The sequence below is a fragment of the Myiozetetes cayanensis genome, unplaced genomic scaffold (assembly GCF_022539395.1).
Source record: "Myiozetetes cayanensis isolate MyiCay16 unplaced genomic scaffold, myiCay2020 scf1, whole genome shotgun sequence".
Classification (NCBI taxonomy): Eukaryota; Metazoa; Chordata; class Aves; order Passeriformes; family Tyrannidae; genus Myiozetetes; species Myiozetetes cayanensis.
The window spans coordinates 134,557,948-134,577,589 of NW_026086604.1; the positions used below are offsets into that span (position 1 = coordinate 134,557,948).

Here is a 19,642-nt window from a genome sequence, read left to right on the forward strand (position 1 = left end):
GATTGTTCTGTGCTACCTCAAAAATCTGTAACATGACACTGCACTGCACCCTGTAGATCCACTCAAGGAAGACTGAAAAATTTAAATTATTTCATACTTCCCTCAAGAGAAGTAAAATGTATAGGCACATTGTTTCTTCCTTCTTTTCCCTGCTTTGCCTTTTTCAATTCCTTATCACATACAGTTAGAGGAAATCTGACATATCTAGTGGGAAGTCGAAGCCTAAATCAGTTAAATATAGTTTAGTTCATAGTTAACCCATGTCAACCTAATAAGTAGTGATTATGTCACTGGAGAAGGTGAAGAAGTTTGGGCAACTTGAGCAATGAAGTCACAGGGCAAGTTAACCTCATAGGGTTGAACTTTGCTTTCAGTTTTGCAGGTGATATGGTTTTACCATTGTTAGTGGTTTCTTTTCTGTATCTGAATCTGAAAAGTGTTCACAGTTTTGCTTTCCATGGAAGTGTGGCCTGAGAAAATACGGCCTCAGTAGTGACAGGAATTGTAGGAATGAACAATGGTACTTGTCACAACCTGAGGCTCAGGGTGTCTGCTAGCGCAGAGTGTCTGTGAAGTCAAATGAAGGGAATTTATTCTTTATTGTTGACTTAATGTTTGCATTTAAGAATAAAGGCTTTTAGGCCTGAGTGCAATCTTCTTTCCCTAATTTAACAGAAAGACTGAGGTGGGTAGTATAGCTTAAGAAAAGATAGTGTAGATTCCCAATAGTCAATGGAGACAAATAGCTGTATCCCTGTTTCTACTCACTGAGGAGAGAATGTGGGCTCTCAACGTAGTCGCTACTTTAATATGTCCACCAGTCTCGCTGGCACAAGCTTTTTTTTGGTTAATATTAAGCAAAGCAGAACTTTTGGACCTTCAGTGCCATTCTTCGAGATGTTTCCCTTACGTATTAGATACTGATGCTAGTACATTTTTGTCAGTTCCAGGATCTGCAGGTCACATTGTCCAGCAAGACAACCTTCCCATTTCGTTCTCATTTGTGATTCCTCCATAAAAAGTAAAAGGTGTAACAGTGATAGCTAAAACATTTTGGAAAATGGCAGGTTTGTTGTCAGTTGGAAGGATGATACTTTTTGCATTAAATGTATGTAGTGTTTATTTTACTTTCTTATGACAATTTAATCTTCTGCTTTAAGCTGGAAAAGGTTCATTCTGAATAAGTCTCTGGTGTTCCCATTTAAACGAAAGTGTCATCGTAACATGTTCTCAGCAAAATGCCATTATATTATTAAACATTAAGACCATTTCCTAATGCATTTAATATTTCATTGTTATTAAGTGAAATCAGGTTGCACAAGCTAATGTTAGCTAGTTTTGATCACAGAAAAAATGCCATTCAATACTGAGATGAGATGGGAGCCCAATTAATAGTGTAACTCAGTTATTCCGTTTGACCTCCCATCCACAGGAATACTTTCTAATGGATTATGCTTTAGAATTTCAATCAGCAGCTATTTTACAGAGCTTTCTTGTCACAAAATATCATGGGAGATTATAAAATCCTGTAGCTGATTCATCTTATTAATTCAAATAAGATCTATTTCATTACAGTTTTATGATGTGCATATCAAGGCTTTTATACTTTCTGCTTGTATCCTAATAACATGGTTGAAACCAGCATTGCATTAAAAAATGTAATACAGTATCATTTCTAAATCATCTGTCACAATGGTGCCTGGGAGACTGGGTTATCAGCCATCCTCCAGGAGCCCATGGAAAGTGATGGAGTGAACTCCTTCCGTATCCTACTGGGCAGATGGCAGCATTGCCAGAACTATCAGCACTGGCTGACACTCATTCAGTTGTCGAGGTGCAGACACAAAAGTCTGAATGGTCACATACGCAGCAGGCTTGGAGGTCAGGCCCTGCATGCTGGCCAGGCAGTGATGGGAGCAGATGTTGCTGTTACAGCATAGTTTAGTACAGCTACTACAGAGCTCCTTTCTTTTTCAAGGAGAACACTTTTATCAGCTCTCTAAACCAGCCTCTCTCACAAGCATTAGAAAAAGTTAATCATTAGACAAGTTGGTTGTGAGAGCTTATTGGACGATGCCTGAGTGTCACAGAAACGCTCTTCTCTTCTGATAGATTCACCCTGAGCAATCTCTTTCTCTTATTCCACTGATAAGTGTAGTCTTGATAATCCTAAGCAGTAACAGTTGGTTCCATGAATGTAACATCTGTGTGTCAGTACAGCTGTAGCCCTTGGTTAAGCTGCTCCTACTCTGGTGTTGTCTTTAGGAGATAACACAGACTCATTCCCTTTCTACCACCAGCTCCTACAGGTATATAATTAACTTTTTGCCTCTATCGGTGATACATTTATTACTCTTCTGTTGTGTCTTGCTACTCAGGTCATTGATTAAAATAAAAAGCAAAACTCTACCTGTCCACTGCTTCAGGGCAGACATGAATGAAGTTAATGTTACGTGTCTCAGATGAGGAACCCTCATGGGGCTGTAGGAGAGATTCTTACTGAGTACACCCTTGTACAGCATGAACCTGAGCCATAACATATCCTTAGAGTGAAAAGTGTCCTGGGAAATTAGATCTATCTAGATACTGGAAGGGTTTGGGTATATATTTCATGTCGTCTTTCAAATGGATCAGCAGATTTGTTTATTTGCGCCTGTATGTCCAGGACAGTGTTATTATTTTATCCCTTCTGCTCTTTCTCTCTGGTTTAGAGACTAAGAGGTATGAAATCTAACAACATGTGCTTTTCTGTTGTATATGGTAGTTAACTTCTTTTTCAAATGCTCAATGTATTGCCTTCTTCACTCATTCAGACTCAAGTGAATGACACATAAGGAGAGGTCTTTCAGGGTTAGAGGTCTTTGAACTCATTAATATTAGCCATCATTCATGTTGATGACACTCTTCTCACAATGAATTCAGGATAGCAAACCTGTGATGTTAACACCATACATGAACACAATACCTTTATGAAGTCCTATCCTTTGGCAGAGGGATGATTTTTAAAGTAGATCAAAAGGCTTAGCTGTGTTTCACAGTACAGCCTGCACAGGACTGATGGCAGACTTACTACAAATGGGAGCACCGTGCAGTGGATAACTGCTATTTCTTATGTAATGCAGGCAAACATAATGGAGGTGTGGCAGGCCCTAGAGCATCCTTCTCTTGGTAAATCTATGCCTGTCCTCTGCCTTGCTAAAGGATTAAGGAAGGTCATTCTTGTATTCTTCAGCTATAATCTAAATTATATTCAAGATAAAACCATCACAACACACTGTGGACATAACACTTGTTATCCTTTTCTTTTCAGTCTGGTGGAAATCCAAAGATATTTGTAGTCTTCAGGAGAAAACCAACCAGACAAAACCAACCTAACAAACAAAAAAACCCTGCCCCACCAGCTTTTCTGTTGTTTTCAAATCTTGGGGATTACCTTTCCCTAGTTCCTTAAAAGGAATGAAAATGAGGTAGAGGCAAATCTAAGCCAATTTATTTAATTTTTAGAACGCATGTATACAATTCTTCAATTATTAGAAAGTATGTGCACCTTCTCCTCTTCTTTCCATTTTGAGGAAGGTGATCAAACAAGTAAGGCTGTTGTAATCTGTGGTCACTTTTGTAAATCTTGGCCACTGCACATCACATAGATGTGAACAATGAATTGGGAATGTAAATCTAGCTCTAAATAGTTAAGAAATATTTTCTACATTGCAGACCAGGGAAGTAACTAGACCCCCAGGTCTCCATCTGTAAACACTATATCTTCTTCAACTCTGTTTTTTTAATTCTTGCTATTCCTGGAAAGTATCTTTCTTTACCAAATACGCCACGGAAATATTGAACTTACATATTCAAAAGCAAATATCTCAACTGACATTTGTTTCTGCAAAACCTTGATGTCTTTAGTCCTGAGGCATAATTTTTAATGTAGTTTTCATTTCCTACAATTAACAGTTTGTGAATTATGTCCTGAGGTGGTTCTGTATACACAGACAAAACATGCCTTCTGTTGCTTGCTACAGAATGAATACCTTTATGAAGGTGTGGATGCAAGGGTTATAGAATATGAGGACAACAGACCCCTTTTAGATATGTTCCTGCAGAAACCAATGGGTTTATTGTCTCTGCTGGATGAGGAAAGTCGATTCCCACAAGCGACAGATCAGACACTTGTAGGTAAGTATATGATTTATTTCACAGTCTTGCCTCGTTTTCTCTTAGATTTCTGTTTGACATGTACAGTTTAAACTTCATACTAGTTATGTTTTTGGTGAGCCTCCATTCCAGTGTCATAGTATGTTTGAGGGAGACATGCATGTAGGGATGGTTGTGTCCTTGAAGTTCATAGAGAAACATTAAGATTACAAATGAATCTAAGTTGCTGATCCGGGTTTCAAATTCTCCTGCCTTCAGGATTTTTTAGCTGCAGGGTTTGAAAGGTAAAGATCACAGTGGTGTTGGGTTAATGGTTGGACTCAATGATCTTAGAGGTCTTTTCCTACCTTAATGATTCTATGATTTTCTGAGGTCACACAGAAAAAAATTGGTACGAAGTAAATAACTTGTCCAAGAGCTTCCATATTCTCTATCCAGTGCCTTTTGTTACAAGACCATGATGTCCTTGAAAACATCAGTGTCTGTTTTGTGCCTCTGCATTGCCAGAGAAGTAAGGCAATATACTTAGAGGGATACAGCTTCAGAAGAAAAGTATTGTACAGTAACTCCAGTAAGATGAGCTATGTGTTTCCTTTCAGAAAAATTTGAGGATAATTTGAAGTCAAAATATTTTTGGAGACCCAAAAGAGTAGATCTAACCTTTGGAATTTATCATTATGCAGGAAAGGTAAGTGACCTGATGATAGTAGTTGGGGATTGTTGAGTGGTAGAGCTGGAAGAAAATAGAAGAGGTCAGCTGGGTTGGTTCTCAACTGTCACCTATTCAGGCCTGACATGGGCATGTTGGTGATGCCTTACATGTCAAAAGTAAATTGAAAAGTTATTATCCCTCATAAAAAAGTAAAAAAGCAATATCAGGAGTGTATTTTTTCTTAAATGTCACCAGGTAAATAAACTGGCTGTAGTATAGAAGATCTAAAACACAACTGTTACATAATGCAACTTAGTGCTCTTCCTCTTAGTTCCTCAAAGCCCTGTCCATGCTTGTTCCCACTGCTTCTAATCAGGATCCCACTCTTTTCTTCTACTTCCTCCTACACCCCATGCGCCTTACTTAGTTCTGTACTACTGTCATCGCCCAGATGGGTAGTGCAGGCCCTGCTTTCTGCTTCATTTGATGAGCAGTGTCTTGCCTTCCACTTGCTGCACGTGCCTTTCAAACTCAGGAGGAGTTGCTGTTGCACTGCAAGATGATGCTGGTCACGTGAACCTTGCTCTGTGAAAGCAGGAGCTCCTCCCTCCTTTTGAGCTCTTTTAAAGGGTACAGAGCGAGCACTGATGCCTCACATAGTAAACCATGTTGAGTCTGTGTAGTGCTGGAGCAGCTGGCCTGGGAAGAGGCAAATACTACGCATCAGCTGATGGAAAACAACTTACGCCTTGTGTAAGACAGTCAGCTACAAAGAGCCTGCAGTAACTCCTCTGAACCTCATCTCCAGCTGAATTGTACTTCACCAGCATAGCATATCTCATGGCTGAAGAGTGGAGAGTCAGGTCTCCCTGTACCATTCCTGTTACCAGCCACTGAAGATGGGGATTACACCAGTACCCCATCATCCCTTTCCAGTGTTCAACAAGCTTTTTCATTAGGAATTTTCTCCTAACTTGTGTCTCCATTGCTGTAATGTAAGTGCTTTACTCCTAGTCTTGTTTGCTGTGGAACTCTTCCTTTACAAGCCTTTTTCCTAATTGAAGACTCTTACTGAGTTGTTTTGTGAGAGGTCTTCATTAAGCATGCCAGTATCTTCTACGCTTTGTGACAGGTCAGGTTTTCTTGTGGATCCTTTACAGCATCATTGAGATAGAGTCCTGGAGTTACATTTTGAGTTAGGTGCACCATTATTGGAATTTTTAGAGAGATTTCAATTGCCAAAATGCAGTTTGTGATTTTGCAAACTTCCTCTACAATTAATACAGAGATCTGTAAGAAGAGTGGTAAGTCCTAAGTCCAGTACAGCACAATATGAATAGCACAGAAAGATTGTACAGTAATGTGGGTAATCCTGTGTGATATGGTTGAAATCAAGTGCATTGTTAATTGTGCATTTACACATGTACTCGTGTAAAGGAGGACTACAATACACTTGTCCTACTGATAAATCCATGCTGGCTAAGGCTACTGTTAACATATGTGCATTAGGGAAAATAAATGTCTCAAGCTACTTTGAAATGATGGATTTGCTTTTAGTGATCTGCATCATTTCTCAGTATTGAAAAGTTAGAACTTTCAGTGATCAAAAAAAAGACTGCAAGCAAGAGTGAGCCTGATAGCTGAAAAACTATCTGTGTATCTTCATATATTAAAAGCCATATGCCAGAATGCTTAAATTTACAATTGCTTTTCAAAAACCAAGAAGATGCATAAATGCACTTTTTAAACAGGTTCTATATAATGCAAGTGGATTCCTAGCCAAAAACAGAGACACTCTGCCAGCTGATATTGTACTGCTACTGCGATCATCTGAAAACAACCTGACGCGACAGCTGGTAACCCATCCTCTTACAAAAACAGGTATTGCTATTGTGGTAATCTTCTTAATCTTCTCTAGCCTTCATGATGAACACTGCTAGGTTTCATATGACTACTCACTGATGACATTACACACTCTGTGGCTTAACTTTCCAACCCTAGAATCTATACAGAATGGAGCCCCAGCCATCTCAAGCTGCAGGGGAGGGATTGGTCTGGTCAAGTGCCAAGGAAGTGGTAGAGACTTCTTTCAGGGTCCTCTCTTCAGGGTAGGGGAGCAATACAGGGAGTGGAGTGCATCTCTTGAGTTGAGGACTGAACAGAAGAGATCAGGTAAGTCATTGGCCTTTTTTTGGGCATGGCATATATATAAATTGCCTGTTTTGTCTCAGTGCAATTTATCCCTAAAATACTAGAGAATGAAGGTTGGGGCTCTTAACATCTGCTGCAAAGAGTGAGGACACACTTCTCAATTTACTCATTCTTTTAGTCCCTTACAATAGGTGACTGATGAGGTCCTAGTAGTAAGCCTTTCTCGAAGAGTTCATAAGTTGAGGTGGAGGAATAAGATTGGTTCTACAGAAATTATTCCTAAGTTGCATCTTAGTTGAACTATGTCCTTGCAAAGTGTCCTACCTCCATTTTAGGGTGATGGGTAAGTCTCCTTACAACCAGGTTCTTATTGTGTTGTAGTACTCCCTGTGTGATGGCATTGATGCCATACAGTTAGTACTTTACAGCTTAACTTCCTTGTACAACTACATGGGAGATGTGTTTCTAGCAGATCAGAAAAGCTAAATTTGAAGAGTCTAATGGAAATTTCCCTAAAATGTTATTGTAGCTTGCAGAAACCAAGGTTTTGGCAAGGCTTCTATTCTTCACAAAGAGAGCTTTGCTCATGGGATGCAAAATTTGGTCTTGAAGTTCTATATTAAGTTAGTGTTCCTGGGAAAGCACAGAGCTCAATGTCCTTGCCTGAACTTTTTGACTTGTGGATATCTGCTAAGATAGTAATAATTTCTGTAGAGTCAAAGTAAGGGTCTGCATGGTCCCAAGAACTGATCTCAAGTCTTAATGTTTTGCAAGATAATTCTGAAGGCTGTTTTGGTCTTCTTGTTAAATATTGTAAAACACTGTGTGAAGCCTTTTGAAACTGACCAAAACCATCCAGCTGTAGCCATCCAAAAGTTAGATTTCTGATCTGTTATTCATCTAGAATCAGTGAAATTGTAGAGGTTTACCCAGAGTTCAGCCCATCTTGCCTATCTCAGGTGTTTCTCGTAGAACAGGAAAAATCTCTCTGAATGTGCCTCTCTGCACTGGATACAGTAGGGATTCCTGTAGACACCTCACTTTCAGATAGATAAAGTTAGGTGTGAGTAATCCTCTCCTTTTCCTTCCCACCCTGTAATATTCAGCTGAACCCAAAGGAGGCTTAGCCCTTGATATCTTCACATAATATGTGATGCATTAGCTCACCATGCCGTATATTTGCAGCTGTTATTCCAGCTCTTACCCACGTTTTACTGATAGCAGCTGAGCACAGAAGATATAGTCTCTCCCAGTGGAGAGTGAGATCCCAGAGGAGTTTTGTTATTAGCAGAAGCAGTGACAATGTGCAGCACTGGTTAGGGTTTATCAACACAGAGAGACGTGATGGAAAGCTCAGAAGAATTTTCATTATTCCTTTAGAAGACAAGTGTCTGTGTAAACCATGCCAATGCACCTAGTCCTTCAAAGTCATCGTGAAGGTATTGCTTGATTAAGTGTTTCAAGGTTAGAGTCTTAAGGCTATGTCTGTGTTAGCAAACCAAACAGAGCCAGAGAACAGTAGCTGAAACACTCCTAAAGGACTGTCCATTCTGATGAATGGGACAGTTTTGGATCATCTCAGCTACCTGCCTTCCAGGGATACCTAGGCACACAGCAAGAGAAAGTACAGGCCAGCAATGGTTTCCAGCAAGCTCTGTGGAAGGACACAACGTTATTTTTACCAGGGGGGTTAAAAGAGTAGTGAAATATGGTGTTTAGCTGTTTGAGTCATGCCATGTCACTTGCCCTCAGGTCCAGAGAAGGGTGCTAGCACTTTATTTTTTTTAACTAATATATATGTAGCATTAGAACTATAGTAGTACAATAACAATCTTTGAGTAAAACCACATGGATACTCTAAAGAGGTATCTTTCTTGCCTTCTGCAGCAGTCTGGGTTTTTTTTGTGATCTAGTAGATGGCATATGAGCTGAAGGAGCAAAATCATCCCTTTTCATCTTCATGCAACTTCTTCAAAGCTTGTTCCAAGGGTGAAAGGGGACACAAGGACATACCCTGAAAAACTGAACAACCTTTCTAATCATATGGTTACAATGGGGACATGAATAAGGTGGTGCAGCATCAGTTTTAGTTTAGATGAGATGTAAACATTTGCTAGGTTGCTTTTTTCCATCTTCCCATAGGTAACCTGGCACACACTAAAAGCAAAACTACAATCAGTTACCAAATGTGGACCTCCCAGAAAACAATAAGTCATACAAAGGTAAGAAAACAATTTTGTGATTCTGCACTGAACATTAATTTAAACTAGAAAGGCAATACTGGTTTTCATATTAAAACCTTAAAACCTTCCTTGGTTTTTCTCCCTCTCCTATTTTCTTTTCTGTTTAGCTGGATATCTTTGTGTTGTGCAATTCATATTCCTTCCGTGAGGTAAAAACCTAACATTTCCCTTCTTTCTGGCTATAGTTTTATAAAAACTTCAGGGGAAAAAACCACCATTATTTCCTAGCTGTACTGTAGCAAAAAGAGAAATTAAAATATTGGTGTGGAGTATAGCCATGTTCCATAGGGAACTACCAAAATAACAGTGATGATGGAATACCTAAAAGGACCTCAGACATTGTCAGGTTATTTGTGGCAGTTATTAGATGCTCTGTTATCACATTGTGCCCTCTGTGTGTGAACGTTCGTGTATTGTGTAGCAAAGTAATGTAACGTACTGGTGTAATTGATTTGTGCTGTGATCATGCTGTAACTTTTGCCGCTTAGAATATTTTTTTAATTATTTATGTTCTCTGAGGGGTGTCTTCTCGTGGCATTGGAAGGGTGCTACAGGCTCACTAGAGCTAAAAAGTATGATTTCTTTCTTCATCTCTATAGAATGAAGCAGGAGATACTGGACATCATCCTAGAGAGACAACCAGCATGAAGACACAGACAGTTGCTTCGTATTTTAGAGTAAGATATCAAATATTTTAATATAGATTTCTAGAGTACAGTAAATGTTTATCCTTTCACCTTTTGAAATGCACCGGTTTACTTAGAGTCAACAGTCATCCATTTAGAGTTTGTGAACTGCATATATGGTGCAGTGGTCTGTGCAGCATAAATATCTAGAGAAGATTGTGATGTTTTGTCTTTAGTTATACTTGATTACACAGCCACATGGCTGTCATGATGATGTATGATGATCAATATTAATCTTTCACTTGCTTGTTTTTCTACCAAGGAGATAAAGGGAGGCTGAACATTAATGGTATAGCATTTCTTTAGGAGTTTAAGAAAAAGGGCAAAGTTACTTGGAAGCAGGAGCTCCAGAGAATGGTCACTGCTCAGAGGCTGTCGTGAGTCAATCCTTGTGGCTCCTTCAGCAGCTCTCTGGACCTTCCCAGACGCTGGCTGTGATGCTGGTCTTGCAATAGAAAGTAGCTGTGAAGAGCATTCTTTCCTCCAAAGTGGTGCACACAGTTGGTTCACTTGAGTTCAACTCTGAATTTCCAACTCTTACTTAGCTATCTGTCTTGGCAAACCATAAAGTGGCTGAGGTGATGTTCGTGACGAATTGGATGCAGGACTCGGAGAAATACTAAGTGCGTTTGCCAGCAACGCTACACTGGGAAGAGCTGTCAACCCTTTCGAAGGCAGAGAGGCCCTGCAGAGAGACCTCAGCAAATCAGAGAGATGGGCAGTTACCAACAGTAAGAAGTTTAACAAGGGCAAGTGCCAGATTCTTCACCTTCAAGTGAGCAACCCTGGTTGTGTGTATAGACAGGGAAACCAGAAGCTGGAGAGCTGTGCCACAGAAAGGGACCTGAGGGTTCTAGTTGATGGCAAGTTGAATATGAGTCAGCAGTGCCCTGGCAGCCAGGAGGGACAGCTGTGTCTGGGGGGCATCAGGCAAGGCATCAACAGCCGGGTGAGGGAGGGGATTGTCCTGTTCTGCTCTGCACTGGGGTGGCCTCACCTTGAATATTGTGTACAGTTTTGGGGACCACAATATCAAAAAGACTTCAAGCTATTAGTGTCCAAAGGAAGGCCACAACAGTGGTGAAGGATCTGGAGGGGAAGCCATATGAGTAGCAGCTGAGGTCACTTGGTCTGTTCAGCCTGGAGAAGAGGAGACTGAGGGGAGACCTCACTATGGTCTTCAGCATCCTCACAAAGGGAAGTGGAGGGACAGGTACTGATCTCTTCACTCTTGTGACCAGGGACAGACTCAAGGAAATGGCCTGAAGCTGAGTCAGGGGAGGTTTAGGTTGGATATCAGGAAAAGGTTTTTCACCCAGAGGGCGGTTGGGCAGGCACTGGAACAGGCTCCCCAGGGAAGTGGTCACAGCACCACATTTGACAGAGTTCAAGAAGGGTTTGGACAATACTCTCAGGCACAGGATGTGATTCTTGGGGTGTCCTGTGCAGAGCCAGAAGTTGGACTTGATGATCCTGATGGGTCCCTTCCAACTCAGCATATTCTATGATTCTCTGTCCCATAAGAGTTCATTTACATCTATGACAGAACAGTAAGGAGCCATATCTCTGTTTAGTAGATACAATTGCACAGCTTTGTGGACTGTAAAAGATCATTTCAGCCTAAGTATCATGGCAATCCAAAGCTGCAAGGTGTTCTAAAGTTCTAGATGGAAAAAATACTGAATCTCATTCAAACCTAATGTCTGTGATTCAGTGCATTATCAGAGCATCATAGCCTGCATCATATGCACATCGAGCATCATAGCCTGCAAATGAGTTAATTATATTTACACTTTTCTGGTACTATTTTCTTTAGTGAAAATCCGTGCTCAGATCGTGCTAGCTAATGCTCCTAAATGAAGATTCAGCTTCAGCCCCACTGGTTTGTTCACACACAGAAACCTATGAGTGATTGAGAAAAGCATATGCCACCTCAGACTGCGTGGGAAAAAAATTATCCATTAGCGTGTCCTACTTGTTTGTGTTCAATTGGCACACTAGTGATGAAGCTAATTAAGCACTTTGCTGCAGGATGCAGCTTCCGTCCAGAATGGAATTGCACATTTTAATAGGAAACATATGGCTCTTGACGTCCTACACTGGTTTCATGTATCCAACCTACTGCTGAACAGCATTACCTCCTGGCTACTTCTTTCTGTTGAGTCAGGTTGAATCTTGAGGACTGAGTCTATTCATTTGTGTTTTAATAAGATCCTCCCACGAAGCAATTTTGCACAACACCAGTCAAGGTTGTTTACAGCCAGATTCCCCTCAGTTGGCATGGGGAGCTACAAGCTGCATCTCCTCTGCTAGCCTGGTACCCTGGTGAGGTGGGAAAAATGCAATTTTGTGATTTGCAAAAAAATTCAAAATTGTGATTTTGTGTACTTCCAGTTTTGCCCTCCTCAAAAGTTTCCTCTTAGCAGGGCAGCTATAGTATCTCATCAGTCTATACAATGAACAGGATGTGCCAAGATCAGAGCAGTTTAAGCAGCCCTTCTTCTGGGGTCCCCTTATTTTCCTCCAGTCTAATGAAGGGATTTAAATTTTTACTGGCATGCTGCTGTTCCACTTCCCATCCATAGATGGATGATTTACATCCTGGGTGAAGAAGGGTCCTCAAATAGGTGACAACAAGAAAAAGAAGAAATGGGCTATAATTACCTAACAAAGCTCCAAGGTAAGCAAATAAGCGTAAGGAGACTTTCCATCATATATTGGACATTATGGAAGTTTGTAAGAATATCCTGAGTGAAATTTGGTACATTTATTTGGAATCAGCGTTTCTCTCAAATAGTAACTTAGAGATCTTACCAAAGCTAGAATTGTTGCTGTGTAATTTACTTCATGTACTTTGTAAGTACCAGCTTAGTGAAATATAAATGGACATGATTCTGATCGTATGAAATAAAATTTCAACTGCACATGGACCTATATACAAGTTCTATAAATATCCTGGTGGCAGATCTTTTGTTATTTTTTTGCAGTATTCTCTGATGGATTTGTTATCCAAAATGGTTGTTGGACAGCCTCATTTCGTCAGGTGCATCAAGCCAAACAATGACCGGCAGGCAAACAAGTTTGACAAAGAAAAAGTGTTAGTTCAGCTGCGTTACACAGGAATTCTGGAGACAGCAAGAATTCGAAGACAGGGTTATTCACACCGTATACTATTTGCTAACTTCATAAAAAGGTAACATTGATGTGAAGAAGCTCTTTTCTCTCCTACCATTGCTGTCCAGTATTTTTTAAGCATTAGCAGTGTTTTTGGCATGATCTTTTAAGAAAAAATACAAAGGCATTTCCTGTGACAAAGAGGATTATAGTCTGGATGACAAAGACTAGTTCAGGCACAAGATTAGTGACCTGTTTTGGATGTGTAGGGCAAGATGATGCATCTCAGGATGATTTTTCAGGCTCCCTGTGCATTTCAGTAAAGTTTTACTTGCTTATAATCTGCACATTTTTTTTCAAAGACTTGAGGTTTAGAAGCGTAATACTTCAAATTAAAGCCAAAAATTTGGAGCCACAGCATCCAAAGAACACCACAATTTCTCTAGCTCCTGGCCTTCAGCACTGTGCAGCATCTGCTTGTGCAGGGTAGATGATTACTCGGTATTGCTAGTCTAGGGCTGAAAATTTCATTAAGTGCATAGTTCTGTTTAAAATATAATTCCTACGTGTTTTTTTAGTCACTTGTTAAGAAGAAGAGTAATGAACTCAGTATGATATTAAAATTCCTTTAACTATCTCTTCCTCAGCCCCAAAAATCTGCACGTCTCTATTACAAGTATAGACCCTGAGAGATGTGTGGAATGGAGATCAAAACTGGGAAGAATCAAGCAATACCCATTCAGACAGAAGCACTTAAAAGTAATACTGCACTAGAAACAGAGCTATTAGCAGAGTGCCACAGGTGCATGAGAAAAGAGGGGAACAACAAAGGGATGTTTTTATAGCACTGTTTCTGGACAGAATAATCCTGGGACTGTTGCTCTTTTGGAAGAGTGAAGCATGGGAAAAGTTAGTTGTCACCACACCACGATCTGCTAAGATAGTTGTCACCACACCATGATCTGCTATGGCTTTTGGTGACTGCTCTATATGAAAAAAAAACAAAACAAAAAACAAAACAAAAACCAAACAAAACAAACAAACAAACAAAACCAAAAACAAACAAAAACACAAAAAAAACCCAAAACAACAACAACAATAACAAAAAAAGCTTTAGGTAAAAAAGAGAGGAAAGCAGCAAACACAATGGCGTAGCTCTCCAGAGAGTGTGCCCCCCTTATTTTGGGCTTGTCACTGTAGGTGATAATGGAGGGATTGACATTGTCTCCATTTTATTATTCCATGAGCAAACTGTTACCATTATTTAAAGCCAATAAACCCAAGGTTTAGTTATAAAGGCTGAATAACAAGAAAAAAAGCAGAATGTACAGTCAGAATACACACATAATTAATGTAATTTTCTTGAATTAAAAAAAACAAAATAGGTATGGTTAATTTTGTTATGGAGCATTTTGGAAAGTCTTGGAACAAACAAGAACTTTCCTACCCAGCAGCTGAGCTGACGTATTACAGGTGATTTTTATGCATGAGCATCGTGACCTCTTTTCCTAATCAGAATTAATTCTGAGTAATGAGTCTGGCAGATTGAATGCTTACAGATAACAGCACTTTTGGAAATAACATTTGTTATTTGGACATAACAGACATGGAACATAACAGTTCCAAAAGGTTCTGCAAAGCTGAATCCAGGGAGGTAGCACGAGCTGGGATGCATCTCAAAGGTAGATGGTCTAGCATATGACATAAGATATGAAATTTTCATAATATTTCTAAATATGAAATAATATAATTTAGGCAGAAAAGCTTTTAAAATATGTCTATTTTGCCACTGAAATCACCTTCACGGAATGCAGAGAGCAGGAAAGTACTAGTGCAGTACTCTACTTGGGTTGCAGACTTTTTAAAACCTTGTGGTGTTGATATAGAATTAAACAACCCTCCAGGGCATGCAATATGTCACTCATCCACTTTGGATTGAGTTTCTCAGTACTGCATATGAATCACAGCAATTTCTTTCATATGTTGTTTTAGTTTTTTCAGGGCTATATTTTCTTTCATGCAACTGTTTTTATTATTTAAATGTCTTTGCATATATTGCTCTTTATTAATCAAATAAAGAATCATGCATTTGTCTTTAGGTATTACCTCATCTGTTATAAAACAAATGACGATCCTCCAGTCAGCCCGGAAACCTGTGCTGCCATATTGGAAAAAGCCCGCCTTGACAACTGGGTTCTTGGAAAAACTAAAGTAATTTTTTAATATACTGTATCAGCATCACTGCAGTATGCCCTTGTTAACTTATTAAGCAACTTGTTTTCTCACTCATCTGGTTGGAGTAGCTCTTGGTCTCTATTAGTTTTAAAAAACAAAATCCCTTTGCTGGGTATTGTTCCCTGATACCTGGCTGAAATCTTCAACCTGTAAAGGGTTAAAATTCTCACCAGCTTTAGTGAGGCCACAGTGCAAAACAGCATGTGACAACAATACTGCTTGCATTTTCTTTCAAAAAATGTTTTAGTGTGGATCCCAGTAAGTTTAGTCCAAGCTTCTTTTCTTAAGTAAAAAAAGTTATACTTCCCTGCAGCAAACAGGTTTTCCTGACTTTCCAGGCTTTCCAGGCTTTCCAGTTCGAGGCTGCTGTGGCAGACTTTGCTGAGCACTATAAGAAGAGACAGCAGGATGATCCCATTTATGTCAAGTGGAAGGAAAACTTTATTTTGAGAGAAACACGCATCTGTTCCCATACATTTGGTTTTGGTTCTAGTGCACTAATCTTCCCAGTGTGCCAGAGAGGGACACCCACCCACCCCCAATGATAGATTTCAGGAGATCTAACAGAGAAATAGAAGCATCAGACAAGTATTGCATCAAGTCTCTTTATTTGCTACTGTAACAGAAGTGCTAGGAAGGATATTAATAGGGAGATGGATCCTAAACTGCTTGAAATCACCATAATGAAGAAGAAACAACTGTTTTTCTGAGACATCTTCCTGGATACATGGGACAGAAGCCATGAAGTTGCCTCAGCCTTTATTTCCCTCTGCTGTCTTAGTGAGGTTAATGGACAACACACAGTCAAAAGAATCATATCTCGGGATGGGAGGTTATATTTACTTTAATTAGGGTTAAAGTGTATCTGTACCAACAAATGGTCATGACTGAGGGAATTCTGCGAAATAAGCATAATTATTGTCTTAATTGAACAAGTCTTTCTACACATTTTATTTTATCCTAATATACACTAGGAATGAGTTGCTATCCCTTGTGCTAGACTAGTTTTTCAGGGCTTATATGAGTGTCATGCTTGATAAAAGCAATTTAGTAAATAAACAATGCTTTAGATTTAAAATTGGAAAGTGGACAGATTGAAGGTTCCAGGTTTGGATCATATTTATGTAACATGCATTGGATTTGTAAGGTTAGCAAAACTATCAGCCTCATTCTTTTGATTTATAGTTAGTTACAGGCTGAAGTTTTGCACTGGAACTTAAAAACATCTTCCCACAAAAACATGAATAAGAAGGGACTGACTAGAGATGCTGAAAGGCAGAGTAAGGTAAACCAATATCCTGAACAATGAAAATGCTATCTCTAACAAGAATGATCCTTTAGGTACTACAGCTGAAGAGTCTGTTCATCATTTGAAACCAACTTGTAATTCTTGTTATGTTAAATGGGTTGAGTGAATACAGGGCCTGGGAGGGTAACTAAAATTTTTGCTTGTTTGCCTACTCTTTTTAAGGTATTCCTCAAATACTATCACGTGGAGCAGCTAAATTTAATGCGGAAGGAGACAGTTGACATGATTATTTTGATTCAAGCTTATGTCAGAGGGTGGCTAGGTTCAAGGAGATACAAAAAGATAAAGGAACAAAGGGAGCAAAGTGCTATTAAAATACAGTCAGGTAACAGCTTTAAAACATTTAACATTTTGCTTAAAGCTAGTGCATGTGTATGGTTGATAGATGACTGTGTATGCTGAATGTGGATTTTGCTCTTTTCCTGCTGTTACATTTGACAAAGTATCTTACATTTGGTGATATCTGTTCTTATGAAGAAAAATTTCTTTTAACCAGGTTATGACAATCGCTTTACTGAAATTACATTTCTCAGTGTTACATTTAAAAGGCAATTTTAAGAATGGAAGGATGTGATTGCACAGATGATACTGTTATTAATAATATTCTGGCATGCACTGACAAGGTTGTATAATATAATAATGAAAATAAAATGTATTAACTGTCCTAGATAATAAGGCCAATTACCCAGTTGATGGAGGCATCAACTGAATTTTTTAATACTTTCAAACATCATCTTGTTTTACATTCTGATTCTCTTATGTTTTGTATTCATCTAATTCATAATAACTTTACTTACCAGAAAATGTAGTTTTTATGTAGATTTACTATTTGTGCTCATTTGCCATGTTTATCGAAAGATAAATGCTGCAAAATATTTATGAATATTTTAATAGAGGTCTGTAATTCCAGACTTTTTATTCTTAGAGCATTTTTAGTACCTAGTGAATTATTTAACTTTTGACATCTCTTTTCAGCTTACAGGGGGTTTGTTGCTCGTAAAGAATATAAAAATGCAAAACATAATAAAAAAGTGGAAGAATATCTTACCAGATTTCAAGCAAGTAAGAATTGTTTGCTTTTGTAGCTTTTATTGTGGTATCCATTCACAATATGTTGATCCAGATTCTAGCTACACTGAGTGACTATGCTCATTTAAACATTCTGAGGTATAATTTATCTATTATCTATCTATGTACACTGGTTGAAATGGATCACTGTATTCTGTTATCTGTACCTTAAAGTGGTTTTTCCACATCTGTGAAGTGGGATGCTCAAATGCAAGTGCTAGTGTGTACTGAAGATCACTTCACTGCAGTTGGTAGAACTTCATCAGTGTAGAAAACAATCTAAAACCTGCATAAAATCCAGTCAAGCACTGAGAATAACTGGACATCTGAAAGTTGTCAATTATATTAGGATATTTAGCAAATGCAAAAGTATGAATTTACCACTTTGCTCTGTTGGTATCCCCAATGTTTCTTCTTGCCCACCTTCTCTGCCCTGTCTGCAGTTTCATTTCAACTTTTTTTCAGTGCATGAGAAGCCAGGACAAAATGGAAGTCCATTTTTACTTATCTCCCTCAGTTCCCCTGCACCCCCATTTATTTCTAAAGCAATGCAAAACTCCTCTTTCAGTTTGGAAACAAAGCTTAGACAGCTAGTACCTCATAGCAAAGTTATCAGAAAACTTCAAAGGTGAACCAGAATAAGTCTGTAAAGACCAGATGTAATTCATATTAGCATGTCTATTGACAACATAACTTGATTTGTTTCAAAATAACTTCTGTTGAGTTGGTTTTGTATGAAAATGGGATAAGACTTGACTCATAAGTTCAAGAAACTCTGTAAGTATTCCAAGTGCTTTACAATTTGCACTAAGGCCCTGTCAGACTGCAATATAAAACCCAATTGTGCTACTTCCAATAAGTATTTGGGTTTCTTTACCCTATATCCAGTTATTAAGGTGTAATTTATATCCTTTTATATGGTATTTCTGAATGAGTGCACCTAGTGGAGCCCAGGTTGGTCTAGGTTATGAGTGAGGAATGCTAAAGCACATAAAACTGAGCACTAAGTTATATGAATGTGTTAAAATAGACTCCTTATGCTCCTTTCTCATTCTTAAGTGAGCTTGACCTTTCCTGTGATGCAAAGGACTCTCAGCACAGTTGGAGTAAGAGCTCCCATAATCTACTATGTCTGCAGGATATCTAAAGCACCATAAAGTTCTCTATCCTCATACTCTTGGTACTGCATTTGGAAGTAGAGTTCAAAATAAATACTTTGACAAAACACTATGTCCTTTTTATTTTGCCAGGGATTAGTGGATTTCTGCTGAATCCCTGGAATTGCAGACTTGTCCAAATCACAGCACTGTGGAAACAGTGCCAGTTCCCATTAGGAAATTATTTGCAAGTTCAGAAATTTTTGAAGCAACATTCTGAATGCAATTCAGTTTCTGATTAAGACACTTCATTGTAGATGTCTAAATGTGACCTAGGTGTCTAAACTGCTTTTAGAGTCAGTAGAGCCTAGAGTTTGATCCATTTTTTTCAAAACCACCAAATGTTCAGCTCATTTGCCCCTATATTGATATCTAGTGTAATTTGAGGTGCCCTTGTTATCCTGCCTGGCCTCCAGCTTTATTCCAAATTGTTCACCCAACTTTCCCTCTCCAGAAAGTCCCACCTATCTTATTCTTTCCGCCAGCTCCACGTAAGATGCCTTGGCTATCCTGGAGCACTTCAGATGGCACTAGATACCAGTGTGCCAGCAACTGCATTAGGGCCCTGGTGACTTATTAGCACCTACCTGTCTCAGGGAAGACCCACGTCTAAGTCCTTATTTCTGGTTCAGACCAGAGACTTTAACCTGTGCCTCCCACAAAGCACAAGTAGCAAGTTCCTGTGCCACAGTACACCTGGTTACTGTGGAGCTTAGCACATCTTTCATGCTGAGATTTTTCGTTTTGAATAATGAGTCTTTGCAGAAGGAGCATGAGCTGTCTGAGCTATAAAATTTTCAGTTTTTCTCTGATCTATTGAATGTTCATCTAATTCCAAGCCTGTGCCAGCTGACAGCCTGGTAATCTCTATA

The 19,642-nt window shown here is 39.1% G+C and overlaps 1 protein-coding gene across 1 annotated transcript in view; it reads left to right on the forward strand.

The window, feature by feature from the left end:
* Positions 1 to 19,642, forward strand: part of MYO3A (myosin IIIA) — a 115,224-nt gene that overhangs the window by 74,314 nt on the left and 21,268 nt on the right. The window contains 9 exon segments of the mRNA XM_050324826.1: positions 4,023 to 4,176; positions 4,755 to 4,843; positions 6,559 to 6,688; positions 9,101 to 9,180; positions 9,801 to 9,878; positions 12,875 to 13,080; positions 15,101 to 15,212; positions 16,708 to 16,870; positions 17,521 to 17,607. Of these exon segments, the coding sequence (XP_050180783.1) occupies positions 4,023 to 4,176; positions 4,755 to 4,843; positions 6,559 to 6,688; positions 9,101 to 9,180; positions 9,801 to 9,878; positions 12,875 to 13,080; positions 15,101 to 15,212; positions 16,708 to 16,870; positions 17,521 to 17,607 (1,099 nt within the window).